General features: G+C 48.4%; 1 protein-coding gene across 16 annotated transcripts in view; it reads left to right on the top strand.

Moving 5' to 3' along the window:
* Positions 1-21,429, top strand: part of TMEM268 (transmembrane protein 268) — a 46,261-nt gene that overhangs the window by 56 nt on the left and 24,776 nt on the right. For 10 of the 16 annotated variants that reach the window (XM_057720296.1, XM_057720295.1, XM_057720293.1 and 7 more), the window contains exons 1-7: positions 838-3,393; positions 7,788-7,897; positions 10,385-10,492; positions 11,533-11,682; positions 16,038-16,148; positions 16,972-17,052; positions 17,939-18,124. In XM_057720296.1, coding sequence (XP_057576279.1) covers positions 3,285-3,393; positions 7,788-7,897; positions 10,385-10,492; positions 11,533-11,682; positions 16,038-16,148; positions 16,972-17,052; positions 17,939-18,124 — 855 coding nt within the window. In that variant the 5' untranslated portion in view covers positions 838-3,284. Of the gene's footprint in view, positions 1-65; positions 183-836; positions 3,394-7,787; positions 7,898-10,381; positions 10,493-11,532; positions 11,683-16,037; positions 16,149-16,971; positions 17,053-17,938; positions 18,125-21,429 lie in introns of those variants that run through there. The other 6 variants (XM_057720300.1, XM_057720297.1, XM_057720299.1 and 3 more) reach the window with 6 other exon arrangements.

Here is a 21,429-nt window from a genome sequence, read left to right as displayed (position 1 = left end):
GTGACCGCGCGCGCGGCCCGGCCGGCCCGGGGGCGGGACTCGGGAGGGCGGCGCGCGGCGCGGGCGGCGGGCGGGGCGCGCGGGCCGCGGTGCCGGGAGGCTGCGGCGCGGTGGGGGCGGCGGCGCCCCCGGCCTTCCGCGTCCCCGGGCGGCGGTGCGGGCGGCCACGGCGGCGCGGACGGGTGAGTGTGCGCGGGCCCGGGACGCGCGCCCCTGTGTCTGCGCGCGGGCACGGGCGGCGGCGGCCGCGAGCCCAGATTTGAGCCGCGCGGCTCGCGCGCAGCCTTCTGGACGCCCCCGTCCCCGCCTGGGGTGGGCGTCGCGGGCCGCGTCCGCGTTCTTCCTGCGCCTCCGGGCCCCGTTTCCCCCTGTTGTGTGTGGGAGCTGCTCTCCGGCGGCTCCCGTGAGCCGGTGGCGTTGGGAACCGTGGGAGTGATTTCGTGGTGAGGGAGGCCCAGAGGTAGCAGACCCGGGAGGAGACTTGAAGGCAGAACCTGGAGCAAGCAAGACTCAGCTGCCCAAGGCCAAGGCCAGATGTGGCGGGCGGAACGTACCCTGCCCGAATGAGCTCGGTTCCGTGGTGGCTCCATACCCCATTGGGTCCTTGACCTTGGATAATTCACTTTCGTTTCTGGGTCTTAATTTTCTCATGTGGAAAGTGGAGAGCTTGGAGCCATTGTCTCTGAAGGCTTTTCCACCCTGTGACGGACCCTCTGTGGGCCCTTTCTGGGACTTTCCAGTTTGACAAAACAAAACCTGAGTTGTGAAAACTGTAGGATTCCACCTCTCCCCCAACACGAGCGCGCGCGCGCGCGCACACACACACACACACACACACACAGAGACCCCCACGCTGGCTCCTGAGGAAGCTGGGCACTCAGTGTCTGCAGAAACAGAGACTTTTGCACAGTGGGAATTTTAAGAACCCTTCCTTTGCAGAGGCTTGCCACCCAGCTCAGAAAGATGGATAACTGGAAGGTCTGGTTAAGGGGAGTCAGCAAAGGGAGTTAAGGAAGCTGGGGAGTGGATGACCAGTTGGTTACAGTAACCTCAGGGCTGTGCTTGCTCCCTGGCTCTGACTCTACCCTCGTGCCTGTCCCCTCCTCCCTTGTCTCCCTAGGGCTACTGTAGGGCTGAGTGGGGCAGTAGCTCAGGACACACTGATGGGTGATGCGACAGCAGCTACCCTAGGCCAGTCTTGCCAACACCCCTCCTGCCCTCTGCAGCCTCTGGGTTGGATGAGGGGCTGCAGGGTGAGAGCAGAGGCTGCTCTGATCTGGCCTCTGGTTTGTACCTCTCCCTACTTGGCTGCCCCTTCTCTCACTCCACCTTTGCCAAGCCAGGACCCTCCTTCCCTGCTCCCAGAAGCCTCCTGAAGAACTCTTCCCTCATTCCAAGGTGCTGCCGGCTGCCTTCTTTGGTCGTTGTCTGTTTCTTATTTCTCTTTCTCTGAGTTTGTCTTTCCCACCAGATGGTGGTACCCAGCAGGGAAGGCTGAACAGGGACTTAAGATTTTATTTCTGGTTCTATACTCTAGAAAGCACAGAGCCTGGTACTAGAAGGTTCTTAGGGAATGTCTGTGGAGTAAAAATAATGATTGCTATATTCCTTCTTGCGCTGTGCTGCTCTCAGGTGATTTAGGTATGAATTCTTTAAGCCTCACAACAACCTTCTTACATTATTTCCATTTACATGTGAAGAAACTGAGGCAGATACTTGCTCCAGGTCATACACGTGGGAAGTGGCAGGACTGTGCAGGTTGATTTTATCCATTACACTAAATAGCCTTCTGGTGAATGAATTCTTCTGGTTGGAAATTTGTGGGAGGCTGACTGGGCCAACTGGGGTACTGGGATTTCTTCCCAAAGACAATGTGTAGTTGTGGGATTTTTGCAGCTTTTGAACCTTCCATGCAGTCTGGAAGGATGTCTGTGCAGCTCCAGCTTGTGGGTGGTCCCTCCTGCCTGGAGGAGGGAGGGTGGGCTCACAGACCTTTCTGAAACTCCGGTACAACTTCTCTGGGCAGCAGACCTATGATGTGCCCGGGTTCCTGGCCTGGAAAATGGATCCAAGGATTCTGTTTGTCTCATGGGCCTAGGATGTAATCAGATGAGGCAGGAAAGGGCCTCAGTTATTGCCAAGTGGAGGGCAGACATCCTTGGGCTGTTGTTTTGCTTTTATGCCTCTTGGGGGTATAAGATAAGAGGAAGGAAGTAAGGGGTGATATGATTGACTGGTACTCAGTGATATTTGGGAGTGCCTGCTGTGTGCCAGGCTTGGGCTAGGTGAGGGGGAGATGGTCCCTGCCCTCCCATAGCTTGTCAGCTCAGATGCCAACTGGAGCTTGTTGCTGGGTCACATCTGGGAAATGCAGTCTCTCTTGACCCACTCTTTTTTTAAGGCAGTTTAAGGAAGAGGCTGAGCGATAGCCAGACCTGGGTCCTGAGGTTCAGGGGCATGAGAGTGATGGGCTTGGATTCTGGAGCTGGATGGCCTCGTTCATCTCCTGTCTCCACAGCTCCCAGCCACCCCACCTTGGTCAGGTCACGTCACGTCTTTGACCCTTGGTTTTCTGTCCTGTGAAATAGGAAAAACCTGTGAGGAAATGGGCCTTATGATGAGCAGGGTACTGGATGCCACACTTGTATTTCTTTGTATTATCCCCACAGCAGCTATGCCAGATAGGCCTCCCTGAACCCATTTTACAGATAAGGTCAGGAAGGCTCAGGGAATTAATGACCTTGACAGCAAATGTCCCAGCACATGTGAGGGTTGAGTGAAGGTTCAGATCTAGGTCCTTTGGTGCTAAAGTCCTTGCTCTTTTCTTTTCATAACGTTTTGCTGCTTTGTATAAACAAGGCTTCCCATGATGAGTATACCTATCTGGTGCTCAGTCAGGAAGGGAAATCCCAAGTGCCTGGGAGTAGGGCCTGGTCAGCTCGTGAGTTCTCTGTGGTCCCTGGATGTGTCTGAGCTGGAGAAGATCCAAGACCAGAGGGAAGTTCTCAGCCAAGGCCTTGGAGGGTTTAAGCTCCTCCTCACTCCCTCTGAGAATGTTCCTCAGCAGGCTCAGCAAGACCACAGCCCAAGGAAAGACTCTGGGTGGCTCTCCCTGGCCTGGTGATGGCTTTGGCCTTGATAGCCTGAGGAGCCTGGCCTACCAAGGAGCAGGCCTGAAGTTCTTCTTGTGTTGTTGTTTTCTGAAGGCAAGCAAAGCTGAGCTGGCTGCTCCAGGATGAACCACAGCTCCAAGAAGGGGAAGTAGAAGTCCTGCTGGCTCTGCTATGGCGTGTGAACCGCAGATGGACCCCGGTGGGGCAGTCGGCCCCTTGCCCACCTCCTCCCCTGGCTGGAGCGCCCTGCCTGGTGGGAGCCCTCCTGGCTGGGGGCAAGGTAGGGTCATGACCCTTAATTCCTTCCTCTCTTATCCCTCCAGGATGCTGAGCGGGACTCACATAGTATGATTGAGGGGAGGGGAGTGGAGGGGCATCGAAGTGCCTTTAGATATGGGTGGGCATTTGGGGGTGTGTTTCCAGGCCAATTTCTGTCATTGCTACTTATTCTCTCTGTCACCAACTCCTTAGAGTGCCCTCTGCTAGGATTCCTGCTGTAGCTTCCTAGTGCCTCTCCTCCTTGCTTCTTCCATTTTATGCATGGCATCTCAGAGAGATTTTTTTAAAATACACAACCAACCATATCACTTTCTGTTTCAGTGTTTCCCACTGGGCTTAGCATGAAGATCTATGATTCCCCAGTTTGCAAGGCCTGCCTTAATGGCTCTTGCTGCCCCTGTTCTCTCTTCCTGCCATGCTGCCCTGCCCCAGGACCTTTGCACCTGCTGTCCCTTCTGTGTGTTATGCCCTTTCTCTGCCTAATTTCCATTCATCCTTCAGAGCTCAGATCAGATACCCTTCCATGGGGAATCCTCTCCTGATGGCCCAGCCTAAGCCGGGACCCTCTGGATATATTCTTGCTTCTCCTTATAGCACTTAGCAGTCTGTAATTAAATAATTACCTGTGTAATAAAGTGTTGAATGTCCAGTTTCCTCACTAGAATGTAAGTTCCACGAGGGCAGGGGCTCTGTGTTGCTTTGTTCATCCCTGGGTCTATAGTACTTAGCACGTGGCTTGGCCCATAGTAGATGCTCAGCTGAGCATAGTAGATGCTCAGTTCATTCATTATTGAATGAATGAGTGGCTGGGCATAGGCAAGGGGAGATTGGCATTTTGCATTGTGGCTGGTTTCTTAGATGATTTAAAACTTAAAAACAAGGGTTCCTTTTATGACTACTGTTATTAGGAAAGCAGTACACCACACACACACACACACACACACACGCACACACACACACACCCCAGGAGAATGAAGTGGAATGGAATAATTTGCCTTCAGCTCTTTGAAGACTGCTCTACTGGTTTTTGGCAAGCCAGTTCCTGCCTGCTTTTAGGAAATAGCTCTTACACACACACACACACACACACACACACACACACACACGCACGCACGCGCGCACTTCTTTGGTAGCTTTTCAGATCTTTTTTTAGCCTAGGTGTAAAAACAAGTATTTCTAAGTGGAGGACTTGCAGTTCTCACTTGAAGGAACAGATGAGAGAGATTATTGCCAAGAATCTAGGAACTCATGGTTCGAAAGAGAAACAGAGACACTATGAACCTTGCATTGCTCAGGCAAACACTGTCCTCAGAGTGCAGAGAGCCAGGCTAGGGGAGCAGTTCACAGTCTCCATGCCTGGGGTCCAGATCAGCGTGGGTTTTCCACTCTGTGCTGTGCAGTGGAGGGCTAGTCGGAGGCTCCATATAGCACGACTGCTTGCGTTTTGTATGCTACCCTTCCTTTCTCTTCACTTCTTCTATTCTTACTTTCATTTCCCCTGGTACCACCAGGCAAGCTGGTTCTCCGTTCAGAGGCTCTGTTTCCCTTTCCATTGTAATGGTTTTCCACCTTCTAGGGCTCTTGGAGGATTAAATGGAATCAGAGCTGTGAGCCTAAGCCTGTGCCTGGTACAGAGGAAGGGCTCAATCCCTGGAATATTATTTTATTTCATTGTTCTGTTTTATTTCGGCCTTTATCTTCTTTTTGTCCATTTTCCCTCATGTGCTTATTTTTAAATCTAATTTTATCTTTTCATATTTTATTTTTATGAAGCCACCTTCAGTCCCTCTGGAACAAGGTGTGGGAAGGTAAAAACCAACACAACTAAACTGGTGTGGCTTTACGGTAACGTACAAGCTCTGACAAGCTGGCTTTTAAATTATGGCAACAACAGTGCCCAGTCGTTCGGTACCCATTTTGCACCAAGTGCTTAATTTTCATCATCTCAGTTATTTGCAGAATCCTCTCTGGTGGATATGATCCTCCTCTAAGGGGATGACCAAGGATTGCCTCTTCAAGGTGCTCCGTTCATGAGAGGCTGAGTTACAATTTGAACCTCAAACCATCTAGCTTGTGCTTTCCCCACCTCACTGATACATGAAACATTTATTTCGTGGCTACTGTATACCAGGCACTGAACCCAGCTCAGGGGATTCACTGTTGTGCAAAACCAATGTGGGAATATATAGTCTGATGGAAGCAATGGACTTTAATCAAGTAATTGCATACACATGTGCTCATTTCTGATGAGCATAAAGGAGACGAGCATGTAGTTCTGGGCAGGTTTATCAGACAGATTTGATCTACTAAGAGTTTAGAGTGTCAGGGAAGACTTCCTAGGAAAGGGATTAATGAGCTGGAACACAAATGATGACTAGGATCTAATGGAGTGATACTAGGTGGATATGTTCTAGGGAGAGAGTGGGAAGGGCACATGCAAAGGCCCTGGGGTGGGAGAGAACGCTGCATGTCCAAGGAACAAAGGAGGCTGGAGTGGCAAGGCACAGAATGAGGCTGAGTCATTAAGGTGAGTTTGGCAGGAGGCTAGTTCTTCTAAGGGCTAGGGGTTGGTGAGGAGGTTGGTTTTTGCCAGAGCACTAGGAAGCTATTGAAAGTTTTACTCAGAGAATTCAGATCATCTGATTTGTGCTCTGGCTGCTGTGTGAATACATTGTAAGAGGAAGAGCAGGTTGGAGAAACCAGTTAGGAGAGTGCGGCAGGGTACAGGGAGAGGTGAAGGGAGCTTGGCCTAGGGTTGTGGTGAAGAGGTGCATGGAGCTGGGAGAGATTTTGTTGACCCAACTGGCAGGGCCTAGGGATGGACTGGGCAAGGGGGTGGAGGAGTGTTGGGTGGGCCAGGAATTCCCAGGAAGGTAGAGCTGGTCATTTTGCTTTAATATTCAGGTATTGCCCAGAGCTGGGCTCTGAGCCAGCAGATAACATATTTATGGTTTAGTCCTGCCTCCTTTTCTGAGCAACAACTACAGAAAATGTGCTGAAATATCCAGCTTCCAGCCTCGTGCACGCTGAACCCTGGAATCCTAGAATCTCAGGGCTGGGCCACCCCCCAGCAGCTGCCCTGGCTGTTCACTGGTGCCTCCCAGGGACTCATATGTGATGGAAGAAGATCTCTGTCCTTTTGTTCAGAGTTTCTCTGCTCAGAGGGGAAGTGGGTTTGGCTTCTTTCTGCTGCCATTCCTCCCTGGGCCGGAGGGGATTTCACTGGCCTCACTGGGTTTCCTGGTCTGGCTTCATCGCAGCCCTGCAGGGCAAGAGTTTTGATAGTGGTGGTGACAAGCCTGAGTTGATGTGTGCTTTTTGAGGTATGATTTCACTCAGTTTATGCTCACTCAGTCAGCGGATTCGTTTTCTGTGGCCGTTGTAACAAATTACCGCTAAGAGTGGCTAAGAAAATACACAGTCATTCTCTTACAGTTCTTTAGGTTAGAAGTCTGACATTGGCTTCACTGAGCTCAAATCATGTGGTCAGCAGGGCTGCATTCCCTTCGGAAGCTCCAGGGAGAATCTGTTTCCTTTTCTTTTCTAGTGTCTAAAGGCTGCCCACGTTCCTTGGTTCCTGAAGCCTTCCGCCATTTTAAAGCCAGCGGTATTCCGTCTCTCTGTACATTTCTGCCGTAGTCACATCTCTCTTCTGCCGCTTCCCTCTTCCACTTTTTTTTTTCTCCCTGTGCTGCATGGCTTGCAGAATCTTAGTTCTCCAACCAGAGATCGAACCAGTGCCCTCAGCAGTGAAAGCATGGAGTTCTAACCCCTGGATTGCCAGGGAATTCCCCCTCTTCCACTTTTCAGGATCCTTGTGATTACAGTGGTCCCACCCAGATAATCTAGGATAATCTCCATATTTCAGGACAGCTGATTAGTACCATTAAATTCACCTGCAACCTTCATTCTCCTTTGCCAGATAAGATAACTGTATTTGCAGGTTCTGGGGATTAGGGCGAGGACATCCCTGGGGGTTCACTGTTCTACCTACCACCTCCTTATCTCTTACTTAGACTCCGAGCGCAGTAGGGTTGTAAGTTGTTTGGTCGTGCTTCCTTTGCCATGCTCGAATAGATGTCCCCTACAGCATCTCCAAAGTGCAGTTAGTTGTTCAGTCTCTGTTTAAATAACCCAGTCTGTGTGTGGACAGCTCACATTCTTGGGAAGGTCTTCTTTTATGGTCTTGAATAGTGTCCTAATAGCCTCTGGCCTCAGTTCTGTCTTCTGGGGGCTTTCCAGTCAAGTCCAATCCTTCTCCCGTAGGGGTTTGAGGATGGCAAGTCCGTCCTTGCCACAAGAATGCTCTCAAGGCCAGAGGAGGTGATGCCATTGAGGTCTGGGCTCACCCTGTCTTTATTGCTCAGCCAGATGAAGCTTCTGGTCTGCTTTCAGAGCTCCGTAATGGCCAGGTCCTCACAGTTCTCCGGATTGACAATACCTGTGCACCCATCTCCTTCGATCTGGGAGCTGCAGAAGAACAACTGCAGACCTGGGGCATTCAGGTGAGTGTTGATTTTATTGAGTCCTTATTACTTGTTCTTCCATCCATCCATCCATCCATCCATCCATCCATCCATCCATCCATCCACCTGTCTGTCCATCTATCTAGTCTATCTTCCAGTTATTCACAACATTTTTATTAAATACCTGCCCTGTGCTCGGTATGGTAGGGATATAAGGAAGATGTCTCCTCCTTCCAATCAATTCACTTAACAGATATGTGTTTTGGGGTGTGCACCCTGTGCTGGGCACTTAGCTGGTCACTGAGTACTACGGAGGTGACTAGGTGCCCATGCCTGGGGTCACATTGCTCACAGAGCCCAGTGGGCGAGATAGATGTGTGTCAGATAAGATGGGACAGTGTGGTATGAGTGTTGCAGTAGAGCGATGCGTGAGGCATTGAAGACATTCACAGGAGAAAGTGATAAACGCCTGGGGGAGCAGTGGTTATGAACGTGTCCACCTTAAAACTAAAGCAGCCGGTTATTTTATTGGCAAGATGAGTTTATTCAGGAATAGCATAAAATTGCAATTTGGGATAAACATGTTTTAGTAAAAACTGGGCAAGTCTGAGGAAACAAAGGAGAGGACCATTCTTTTTATAGAGGAAAAAGAGAAGTTGGGAGGGGCTCTGATAAACGGAGAGTCCAGTGGGGGGAACTGGGGGTTTGAAGTGTCGTGGCTTTTCATTGGCTGAGCTGTGACAGCCTGTTATTGGCTGGGCTGTTGCTGGGTGAGGAGAAAAACTTCCTTCCTCCTGCTGAAGTAGTAAGGTAGTAACCTTCCTCCTGTTGGAGATGCAAGGTGATTCTCTTCCCGTTAGGAGTCTGCAGGTGGCAACGAGTGATAGGGCCTGAGAGCGCCTCCTTCTGGCCTTCCCAACTCCAGTTTAAATGAGTTTTGTTCATTCTCACAAAAGCTTTGCAGAGGAGCAGATACTTGATCTGGGCTCTTGAAGGAAAAACAGGAGTTTGCTGGGTAGATAGGAGGAAGGCATTTTAGGAGAAGGAAGTTCTTCTGCAAAAGGAAAGGTACATGAATTCGTTAGATAATAATGCAGCACCTTCAAGCCTAGTGATCTGAGGCACAGGCTTCACAGATTTGTAGCTCTGGTTGCAGATGCAGCTCTGCTGCTCACTGCCTGGGTGACTTGAGGCAGGTGACTTAACCTCTCTGAGCCACAGTCTCATCATCTGTAAAATGAAGGCAATATTAATACCTATTACGTAGGATTTTTGTGCAAATTAGGAGAAATGGTGCTTGAGGAACACTTGCACTGGCTCTGGCACTTAGTAAATGTTCAATACATTGTAGCAATTGCTAATAAGTTCCCACAAGTGCGGCTCTTGCTCTTCTCAAATCCTCCAGCATGATTAGACCTTCATCTTCACTGCCCAGGGAGGATTATTTATGGATGAGGAAGCTGCTTTGCTAATTTTACCCTGAAGACTTGAGAGTTTACTCCTTTAAAATGGAATTGCATTATGGTTGAAAACAGCATTTTATCACCATTAAAGGGCAGCTTTCCAAGTTGACAGTACTAGCCCCGCATCAGCACAACAGCTGTTTTTTTTTTCCCATGCTTCCTTTCAGCCTTTGTACAAAAGAACATTTTTCTTAAACAGTTGTCTTCAGATGGGGTTTTCTTAACTGGTGAACAGTTTACATATTGTTCTACCATGTTCCTAAATATCATCTCTAATGATTAAATTCTGTGTTCTTAAGCAATCCATTCTTGTAGGACCTTTGCTTTATGACATTTTTGGGCAGGAAGATGTGAGTTTTCAGTATCTTGGACTGTATTAATAGTTATTGATGGTGCAGTTTGAAAATAGCACTTATGTATCAGGTCTTCACTGTGGAACCAGCACTGGGCTTGTATACACATACACTTAGATATACATGTCTAAGTAAGAGAACAGGGGCCCCCAAAGATGTCCAGATAATATACATATACATATTGTACATATAGTTACTGTATAATACATATATAAATATTGTATATGTATTGTCTTGTTTAATATGCCTACCACCTCTACAGTGTATACTTGGATTATCCTCATTTTGCAAAGGAGGAAACTGAGGCTCAGAAAAGGGGGGTTACTTGCTCCAGGTCACACAGCATACGAGGGGCAGGGCCAAGGTTTGGACCCAGGGCTGACTGACTCCAGGGCTTGCTCCTTAACCATTAGGCTGTCCTAGCTCTGCTGTGAGGTGCTGAGCCTTGGGCTGTGGGAATCCCTCTCCTGGATCCCAAGCCGTCCCCCCTTCCCAGTGTTGCCCACCCTTCTCTGAGCTGGGAGCTCACCCTGTGATTGCCATCCAGTGCTCCGAGCTCCTTGTTCTGCCTTCTGGGGCAGCCCAGATGTGCCTCATCCTTTTCCACATGATAGCCATGTGAACTGGACGCGGCATGCTTGCTGCTGGGAAGGAGGTAGGGTGGGGTTCTCCGTGGCTGACGGGTCTCTTTCCCTTGGGTGGCCAAGCAGGTGCCAGCTGACCAGTACAGGAGCCTGGCTGAGAGCGCCCTCTTGGAGCCCCAAGTGAGAAGATACATCATCTACAACTCGAGGCCTATGCGGCTGGCCTTCGCTGTGGTAAGGGCGGAGGGGACCCCCGAGGCACTGCTGAATTCAACATCGTGCCCTTGAGCCTGTTGGTGTTGGTAACGGGTTTGGGGGGCTGGTGGCTGGGCTGCCTAGGAGAGAACAGTACACCAGGACCTGGGTTTGGTATAAGGGGAGATTCATGGGGGAGAGCTGTAACCAGCTGCCCATGTAAAGGATGGGAGGCAGGATTTACTAAGGGCAGAGCTGGGGGATTGGGAATCTGCAGAGCCACCATTGAGGCTCTGGACTCATTGTCTGGCTTTGTCAAGACTTTTCTCCTCTCTGGGACTTGGTTTTCCCATCTGTTCAGCCGATGGGTTCATTTCAGCTCTATTCATATGTCTGTGTGTGCATGTGTGTGTGTGTGTATACACCTACATGTATACATAAACACATACATGCGTACATGATATGGCACAGACAGTGCTGGTTTCAGCCTCTGTGCTCTAAGTTACTGTGATCTGCCGCTTCTCTGTATGTATAAGTGGTCAAATAGCACTCCCGACTCCCATGTGCAGCTTCTGGGGACGGGAAAGGATGGCAACTGGCATTATTAATTTTCTGAGAAGTGCTAGGCTTTTGCATATGTTATCTTGTTAACCCTTATAACAACGCTGTGAAGTAGGTATTATTATTCCCATTTTACAGATGCAGAAACTGAGGCCCAGAGAGTTGTTATAACTTGTCCAAGGCCACCTAGCTGTTGAAGGATCAATGTGGACTTCTGATTCAAACCTATCTCACTCCCAAGCCCCCTGCCCTTTTCTGTCTTATTTAAAATCAGAGTACACAAGGATTCAGAGTAGCTATCCTAACCCTTTGCCTCTGCCTTGGCTTATGAACAAGGAACAAGGGCCCATTCTCACAGACTGCCTCCCCCTTACCCCCCCATCAGTCTCTGACTGGCCTTGTGAGCTCTCTGAATCCGAGGAGGGCGTCAGAAGTGGCCAGAGGGTGCCCCTTGGAATGGAGCTGCCTCATCCGAGGACTGGTGTTCCCGACCGTGCCCTTTCTGTGGCTTCTCATAGGTGTTCTACGTGGTGGTGTGGGCCAACATCTACTCCACCAGCCAGATGTTCGCCCTGGGCAACCGCTGGGTGGGCGTGCTGCTCGTGACCCTGGCTGCCATGAGCCTGACCCTGACCCTCGTGCTCATCTTCGAGAGACACCAGAGGAAGGTGAGACATCCGGGGACCCCAGCCACACTCCCTCCAGAAAGGCTACGTGGGCAGGAGAATTTCAAGTCAGATTTTTCTTTTACCTGCTTCACAGACTTTCTCCAACCATGAGAATTCACCCTGGCCTGTGTGCCCAGTGACTAAAAGAAATCAAGTCACATGTGTGATTAAATCCTTTCTTTTTTTCCTTCTAATCCCTGTGGGTTGTTTTTCTGGAAGCAAGCTGTGTTTTGAGAGAGTCTGGGAGCGGGGTGGACGGCACTTTGAGGCGACTGAGCCCTTCCATGCACCTCCTCTGCCTGGGTGCTCCCGACAGCCCTGTGAGCGAGGAGGGGGTTCCTGGATCCACCTAGCAGCACAAGGTACCTGGGGAGAGGTGGATGGACCCCGACCTGGTGCTCGGTTGACAGTTGTGTCTCATTTAACCTCAGTAACGACCTCCGAGGCAGAGAGCAGGTGGGTGATCAGGGAGTTTAGGTAACTTGTCCCAGTCCCACTCTAAGTGACAGAGTGGGGGTTCAAAGCCTGAACCCTTTGATTCCTGATCTCATTCACAAAGGAGGTTGATACCTCCTGGCTTAATGTATGGTTTGCTAAGTGTCTTCTGCTTCTTCAACATCTGTCTTTTGTTACTGTTGAGTACTTCATATGTGTTAGGTCATCTGTTAAATGTTTTACATACTTTAACTCATTAAACCCTCCAGTAAATCTCTGGGTAGAGTCTTTAATGTGCATTTTGCAGATGAGGAAACCGAGGCTCCAAAAGGCCCAAGGAGTAGTGCAAGGTCATGCTGCTAATAAATGGCAGAGCTGGAACTCAAGGCCAGGATGCTCAGATTCCAAGCCATGTTCTGGGTCAGTACGCAGCTGTATTGGTGTTCTATGGCTATAACAGGTAACCATAAGTGTAGTGGCTTAAAACAACAGAAATGTGTTGTGTTACAGTTCTGTAGTTTGAAAGTTTGACAGGGTGGGGCTGCCTCCTTTCTGGAGCCTCTGGGGGGAATCTGTTTCCTTGTCTTTTCTCACTCCTGGAGGCCACCTGCATTCCTTGGCTCGCGGCCCCTTCCTCCATCTTCAGAGCCAGCAGTGGTGGACTGAGTTCTCACATTCTTGACCCTGAGTCGTCTATCTCCCTCTTCCACTTTTAAGGCCCCTTGTGATTGCACTGGACTGTCTAGATGATCTGGGACAATCTTCCTATTTTAAGGCTAATTAGCAACATTAATTCCATCTACAACCTTAATTCCTCTGTGCCATGTAACATAAATTCACAGGTTCTGGGAAGTAGGATTTAAACATCCTTGGGGGACCATTATTCTGGCAGCCACACCTCTGTCTTTTCAGCTGCTTCAGAGGCTCCCCCAGCACCTGGCCCAGAGCTGGACTTTGAGATCTTTAGCAAACACTCGGCTCTTGCCTGACTCAGAGGATCGGGCGGGATGTTGGGAAATGTGGTCAGGGTTTGGGGTATGAATTCCATTTCGTGCCTGTGCTCATGGGAACAAATGGGAACTTTATGGCTTAATCATTCTGAAAGGATCTTTGCTGGGCTTTGCGATGAGGCTGACAAAATAATGCTGCCCTTGGGCTCTGTTGAAGCTTTCATGGCCCTGTGTTTGGCCTATAAAAAAGTAAATTGAGCTGGCTGCTTCTGCAGCAAGAACCTTCTCTTGGGGAGGGGGAGACAGCAAAGTGTTCTGCTTTATCGGGAGCAAGCAAAGTATCTGGCACCTGGCAGGTGCTTCAGGGAGGCAGTTCAGGGAATGCCTGCTATGGTTCTCTCCTCCTTCCTCCTTTTCTTCCTTATTCAATTGGTGTTTATGAAGCCTCAGCAAGTGCCAGGGGATGTGCTATGCACAGGGCGCAGAGATGAACGAGACCCTGTATCTTTGCTCATAGGTGCAGCGTGGAGGCCCCAGGTATATAACAGCCCTTCCATCATCACTGTTTGTTGATCCTCTCCAGGATCCTTTACTTTCTAATAGGACCATTATTTAGTGAGCACTTATTATGTGTTCTGTGTTTGGGGCCTGATATCCATGCCCAGCAACATCCTGACAAGGAGGCAGGATACCTCTGCCATTTGCTAGCCCTGCAACCTGGGGTGGTTTATTATTTCACCTCTCAGGGCCTTACTTTTCTGTTCTGTAAAATGGGATAATAATCATATCTCCCTCATAGGATTGTTGGGAGAACAAAATGACGTAATACACACAACATGCTTATAATCCTACCTGCTATTATGTAAATGCTCACTAAGTATTAACTGTTATGATTATTTACTCTTCACTAGTGGTGAAACCAAAACTCAGAGAGGTTAAGTAACTAGTCTGTGGTCGCACAGCCTTCCTCAGGTCTTCCTTTGAGCCTCAGCTCAAGGACTTCTTTCTCCTTGGATCCCTCATCACTCAGGACTGTGCAGATCCCCCTTCCTGACCATTGTCACTCTTACTGTTTGTGTCCTACCTGCATCACATAGCATCCTTGAGAGCCTCAGCATTTGTACACATCGCCCTGTTTTTCCCTTGTTTGGGGCATTATTAGACTTTCTCAAGGTCAGAAGGCTTAGGAAGGCAGGCAAGACCCTGCCTTGTATCTCCTACAGAGTAAAACACATCACTAAGGTATGTTGAAAATTCCTAAAAATATTTGTTTGTGGCCAACATGGTCACAGTTGAAAATATGATGCTTTCAGTTCAATATTATCATCATAATGCTATTACTAGGTGACATATATCGAGTGTTCATTCTTCCAAGTGTCCTACGTGAATTAACTCATTTCATCCTTATTATAACCCTTATTATTAGGGGGTATTATCTCGCATTTGAAGGTGAGGATGTGGAGGCAGAGAGATGGTGAGTAACCTGCCCAAGGTTATACAGGTAGTTAAGAGATGGAGTCGGGACCTGAACTTTTGGTGATAGGGGTTTCTGAAAGGGTGAACACTCTTGCTAAAGTTTCCTTGGTTTTCATAATACAGGCAGACCGTGGAGATATTGTGGGTTTGCTTCCAGACCACCGCCATAAAGTGAATATCACAATAAAGCAAGTCACGCGAATTTTTTGGCTTCCCAGTGCATATAAAAGTTATGTTTATACTATACTATAGTCTAGTAAGTGTGTAAAAGCACTGTGTCTAAAAAAAGCAACGCACATCCCTTAATTAAAAAATAATGCTGTTGGAAAAATGATGCCAGTAGACTTGCTCAACTCAAGATTGTCACAAGCATTCAATTTATAAAAAAAAAAATGCAATATCTGTAAAGCACAATAAAGTGAACTGCAGTAAATGAGGTGTGCCTTTAGTGGCATTCCTGGAAAATTCAATGTATTCTAAAACCCATTCACAAAACACTTTAGGTTTATATGTAAAATGGAGTTAGGTTGGCCAGTCAGAGAATTATAAATAGATTTTTTCATGTGTGCTCAGGCCCAGTGGGGCGTCTGGGGTTCGGAAAGGCTGGGGACAGTTCTTTCACGTGCAAGATTCTCTCTCATGGGGCATGGCCTACAGTGGAAGGCATGTGTTTAAGCATCCCTGGCCCTTGTCCCTAAATACCAGCATTGCCTGTCCCACACCTGTGACAACCATAAGGGCCTCCTCACACTTTCAAAAGCTCCCTACAGGGGTCCTTCCCATCTGGGGGACCATTATCCTTGATTGGGTTACCTTCTAATTGCACCTGGAAGTCCTTCCAGGGTCTTTTAGAGCTTTGGGTCACATTACTCTTCCTCTCCTCTCCTCCCCCGTCTGCTTAGCACCTGCTTTGTCAACCTACTTTGTCATCCAAGGTGTTGATTGGTTCTGGTGGGAAAAGAAGGAGATGGGTCCCCAGAGCCCCGCTCTGAGGGCCAGGCACTGGATCAGGTACTAAGGAAAGTAGGTGCTTTGTTTCCACAATAGCCGCTCAAAGCTCTCCAACCCCCTCCTCCCGCAGATATGTGTGGCGCCCGACCGTGTCCCGGGCACTGGGTTAAGTGTCACACACACAGTCTCAGTTTAATCTCACCACATTCCTAAGGGCCGGAGACAGTTTCTCTCCTTATTCAACAGCTGAAGGAAGCAAGACTCAGAGAAGGGACACATTTGTCAAGACTCAGAGAAGGGACACACTTGTCCAGGGCCACACCGCCAGGAAGTAGCAGAGCTGGGCTTCGCCCAAGCCTCTCTGTTGAATTCATTGTCCCAACAACCCCACAGTCTGTTTTATAGGGGAGACAACGGGTGTGTCTTGGAGAGCAGGATGGTCCCGTGGTGTCTAGGGGAGGGACGGTGCGTGGTTATCGCCTGGGCCCAAGAGCTCCCTGGCAGCACGGAGGTTGGGCCACGGGGCTGGCGTTTGTCTTGCAGGCCAACACCAACACGGACCTAAGGCTGGCGGCTGCCAACGGAGCCCTGCTGAGACACCGGGTGCTGCTGGGGGTGACAGACACGGTGGAAGGCTGCCAGAGCGTGATTCAGGTACTGCATCTCGGAGTGACCTCTCCTGTGGGCCCACTTTGGGGCTGGGCTCCCCCAGTCTGCACAGTGTCTCCCGGCGTCTGCTAGCGGAGATGGCGAGATGGTGTCGGCAGCCCTTCCTTCCTCCCTGCTCCGGGGTTTCTTTCTGGAGACGCCTCTCTGGGTGGTAACCAGCAGCCTAGAACCTGCACGAAGCGGGGCTGGAAGGGAAGCTCGGAGACCATCCCAGCCACATTCCTCAGTCAACATTTGTTCAGCAAAGAGATGTGGCCTCCTCTGTTTCGAGCCCTCAGGGCCCAGATGAGGTCGTTGGAGAGGCAGGTCAGACCCTAAGGCCTTGTCCTCCTCGTTTTCTTGGCCCCAAGGCAATGGGGAGATCTGAAGTGACTAGAAGGAGGTCACGCAGTGGGTCTGGGACACGGCTGGGCTGGTTAAGGCCCAGGCTCCTGATCCTGGCTGCGCTGTGCCTGGGAGGATTGATAACATCTCCTCAGCGCCGTGTCTGCCTTCTCACCCAGGGGGAGCCCGGGGTTGGGGTACAGTGGGCCCTGGGCGGAAGCTCACTGGGCACAGGGTTTGACATTTTCCAAATCTGTGCACAAAGCCATTCGTCCACCAGCCATCCGAAAGAGACCCCGTCGTGTAGGGGCACTGTGGGAGAGAGCAGAATGGCGTGCTCCTGCCGGAGACCAGGATGAATCTGGTCTTCCCCAGGAGGGCCGGCCTCCGGTGACCAGGCAGGAAGTGAGGCTCGTCTCAGGGATGGAGAGTTTGAGGTCCAGTGGGCTTTGGCCTCAGTGGTCACGGCTGCTTCTCTCCTCAGCTCTGGTTTGTCTACTTCGATCTGGAGACCTGTGTGCAGTTTTTGTCTGACCACGTTCGAGAAATGAAGACAAGCCAAGAGGTGAGATACCTTAAGTGAAAATCAAAGCAAAAAAAATAAACCAGGGAGCTAAATTGTGTAGATTGCATTATCTTCGTGTTGGACAAGTGTCTAAAGAAAAGTTACTTGGAAGGAAGAATAACTGTGGAATCGTGGTTGTTTTCGCCTAGGGAATTATGGCTGCTTTTCTCTTTTTAACTAGTCTCATTTTCCACATTTCCTGCAGTGAATATATATCTTATCTATAATAATGATAATAATAATAATAAGTAACAGTGAGAATGTATGTCATTTATAACAACAAAAATGATAAAGATTCTGGCAGAGGAAAATACCATATATTTAGATGCCTTTCACTTGTTCAAAATCTTGAAAGTTTTGAGGAAGAACAGGGATAGTTTACTCCAGTTCCACAGAGGAGGAAACTGAGGCTCTGAGAAGCCACGTAGCCAGTTGGTGATGCCGGGTTTGGAGCTCAGCTCGCCTGTCCTCGAGCCCCGTGCTTCTTCCCTGGGATCCATTTTCTGGGCCCCGAAAGTGCTATAGTTGGTTTTGAAGTCAGGATTGTGCCTTAGCCCTGATCAGGGCCCATTGGTTCATGTGTGGCTTTGGGCACTTCCTTTGAGCTCCATTTTACTTATCTGCAACACATGGGTAAAGATTCCTGTGTCCCAGGCTGCTTTGAGGAGCAGATGAGAACATGGAAGGAAAAATGCTTCTGACCATACTTTTGCAGGAATTATCTGATCACTCCAGTGTGGCTCAGCTCCAGAGTCTCCTGAGGTCAGCATCTGAGTCTGTAGATGGTCTGTCCATCCCTTGTGGGTCTGCAGCTCAGGGAGACACCTGGCCTCCTATATCCACCCAACTTAGGACAGCACCAAGCCCCTCTCTGTTTCCTTTGCAGTCCTTGCTGAGAAGCAGATTGAGCCAGCTGTGTGTTGTCATGGAGACTGGGGTGAACCCCACGGAGGCCGAGGGGCCAGAGAACCTGCTAGAGGAAGCTCCTCTCTTGCCCGGCAGTCCTCGTCCCACGGAGAGGCCACTCATGCAGACCGAGCTTCGCCAGCTTATTCCTGAGGCTGAGCCGGAGGTAATAGGCATCTGGGCCAGTGAGGGCTCCCCCACCCCCACCGGATGTTTGCATAGAGTCCGTATGGGGCTCTCGAGTTCTAGATTCCTGGGGACATACCTTTCCTGAGTTGGTAGGGACCATACACATCTTCTAGCCTACTAGTTTTCGATATTTTTCCCTCACCCCAGCACTTTAAAAGATAGCTTAGAGGAATCATTTTATACTTATTGGGTCCTCCCCCCCATTAAAAAAAAATCTTGGTATTCTTTTGCGTAGTTCCCTTGGGTGTGTAGTTGCATGTGGATGGATCATAGCCTGCCTAACCATGAACATGTTGATGAATATTTGGGTCATTTTAAAATCTGTTTATCAATCAATTTATCATCTCTCCATCCATCTCCTTAAACTGCAGTTGGATATTTAAATCTCGTGTGCATCTCTGTTGAATTCCATTTCCTCCTGCTCCAGAGTTCTATTGGGTAATGCCACCCAAGCTCTCTGTTGGGTATGGCCAAGAGCTGGTAGATCAGAAGTCTGGTAATGTGGTTTGCAGCTTGTGCAACCCCCTTCTCACCTTGAGGACAGACCCACTGTCTGGGAGACATGCAGCCAGGGACAACCTCCAGCAGAGTGTGATAAACGAGAGCACTTGCATTTTCTTTTTAGCCAATAGATTTGGGGATTAAAGATCCAAACCACAGCTCATGAAGCTTAATACCAAAAAAGCAAATAACCCAATCCACAAATGGGCAGAAGACCTAAATAGACATTTCTCCAAAGAAGACATACGGATGGCCAACAAACACATGAAAAGATGCTCAGCATCACTAATCATCAGAGAAATGCAAGTCAAAGCCACAATGAGGGATCACCTCACACCAATCAGAATGGCCATCATCACAAAATCTGGAAACAACAAATGTTGGAGAGGGTGTGGAGAAAAGGGAACTCTCCTGCACTGTTGGTGGGAATGTAAGTTGGTACAGCCACTATGGAAAACAATTTGGAGGTTCCTTAAAAAACTACAAATAGAACTACCATATGATCCGGTAATCCCACTGCTGGGCATATACCCAAAGAAAACCATAATCCCAAAAGAAACTTGTACCATAATGTTCATTGCAGCATTATTTACAATAGCCAGGACATGGAAGCAACCAAAATGCCCATCAACAAATGAATGGATACAGAAGATGTGGCATATATATACAATGGAATATTACTCAGCTATAAAAAGGGATGAGATGGAGCTATATGTAATGAGGTGGATAGACCTAGAGTCTGTCATACAGAGTGAAGTAAGTCGGAAAGAGAAAGACAAATATTGTATGCTAACTCACATATACGGAATCTAAAAATGGTACTGATGAACTCAGTGACAAGAACAAGGATGCAGATACAGAGAATGGACTGGAGAACTCGAGGTTTGGGAGGGGGCAGGGGGGTGAAGGGGAAGCTGAGACGAAGCGAGAGAGTAGCACAGACATATATGTACTACCAACTGTAAAATAGATAGTCAGTGGGAAGTTGTTGTATAACAAAGGGAGTCCAACTCGAGGATGGAAGATGCCTTAGAGGACTGGGGTCGGGAGGGTGGGGGGGACTCAAGGTGGGGGGGAGTCAAGGAAGGGAGGGAATACGGGGATATGTGTATAAAAACAGATGATTGAACTTGGTGTACCCCCCCCCCCCAAAAAAAAAAAAAGATCCAAACCAGCCCAGACTTTCCCTTTTGCATGGATGGGGAATGAGGGGCCTGCAAATAGGACTATTATGAGAGAAAATGATAAATATATTAATCTCTTCAAAGAGCTGAAAAGACTGATAAGGTCACGTTCTTTCTTGTGCATGCATGTCTGGGTTTATGTGAAATAGCCTATTAACTATGATGGGTCTTTTAAATTATTTTTTCAAATTCATTCAAACCAATAGTAATACATTTTCCTGTTGTGAATATCAAGTTTCAGTGTGTGTGTGTGCACATGTTTTTTAAAGTAGCTGCCCTTCTAAGATAGCAAAGGAAAATACAAGCAATGCTCAAGTCTCAGCCTGAGCCAGACTGTCATATTTCAGGAAGAACCCAGTGTGTGTGAAAGGCAGAGAAATAGTTATAATGACCTCTTACATTTTTACAGATTTATGTCATGCATAAAATTCTTTAGCATATCCTCTGAAGTATAGATTATTTTCCCTTCTTCCTTGATGGGTGAAAGAAGCTTCTAAGAGGTCAGCTGACTCACCCAAGGTCACAGAACAAGGGAGAATGTGGCAGAGTCCAGGACATAAACCAGCCCTATGATTCTCAGGAGGCCAATTTTCTTCTTATGTAGGAAAAGAAATTTGCTTCTTATGTAATCGATTTATTTCTTATGTAATTGATTTGAGAATACATGGGCAATAAGACCAATCTGAGTTAGTAAGTGGTGGGCTGCTTAAAGTTTTCAACATTTTCTTGCACAAAGGATAACTCCAAGGAAACACTGATCCTACTGAGCCACGTGGAGTTTCTGCTTTTTGAATAATGATAATGTTAGTGATATTGACGGTATTTATTGAGCACTAAGTATTGGGCTTTCTATCCATAAGTTCCTTTAACCCTCACTCCAGTGCAACCAGAATGATGTGTGATTTTTCCCTCTTTTACTGATGAGGAAATGGGCTCAGCCAGGTGAGGTGACTTGCTTGGGGTCCGTCCCAGGGTGACTGAGCTGACATTCCCACTGGTCCTTTTGATTTGAAAGCCTGTTCTTGGTCACGAACTGTTCCGACATAAACAGCCTGGGTGTAACCCACACCTATTTCATTACATTCAGACTGGACACAAGTGCTGTGAAAGACCTCCGTGCCACACGAAAGGAACTGAAGCATCTTCCCTGGAATCCCAACTGCCAGACGGGTGGATGGAACTTTAGAGACCAAATGGGTTAATAAGGGCATGCATTAAATACGATTAAAAACTTTTTTTTACTCTTTAATTTTTTTCACTGCAGTAAAATATATATAGTATAAAATTTACTGCCTTAACTATTGTTAAGTGTACAATTCAGTGGCCATAAGCACATTCACATTGTTGTGCAACCATCACTATATCCTCCTCCAGAACTTTTTCATCTTCCCAAATTGAAACAACATACCCATTAAATACAAATTCTTTTACCTTCCCCAGCCCTTGGAAAACGCCATTCTACTTTCTGTCTCTGTAAATTTATTGCTCTAGGTGCCTCGTATAGGTGGAATCATACTGTATTTGTCTTTTTGTGATAAGTCCAGTTTTGATAGGCACTTTTCATAGAGGAGTACTGTCTGGAGCAATCCAGCAGGTA

The sequence above is a fragment of the Hippopotamus amphibius genome, chromosome 2 (assembly GCF_030028045.1).
Source record: "Hippopotamus amphibius kiboko isolate mHipAmp2 chromosome 2, mHipAmp2.hap2, whole genome shotgun sequence".
Lineage (NCBI taxonomy): Eukaryota > Metazoa > Chordata > Mammalia > Artiodactyla > Hippopotamidae > Hippopotamus > Hippopotamus amphibius.
This window is presented reverse-complemented; position numbering and strand designations above follow the sequence as displayed.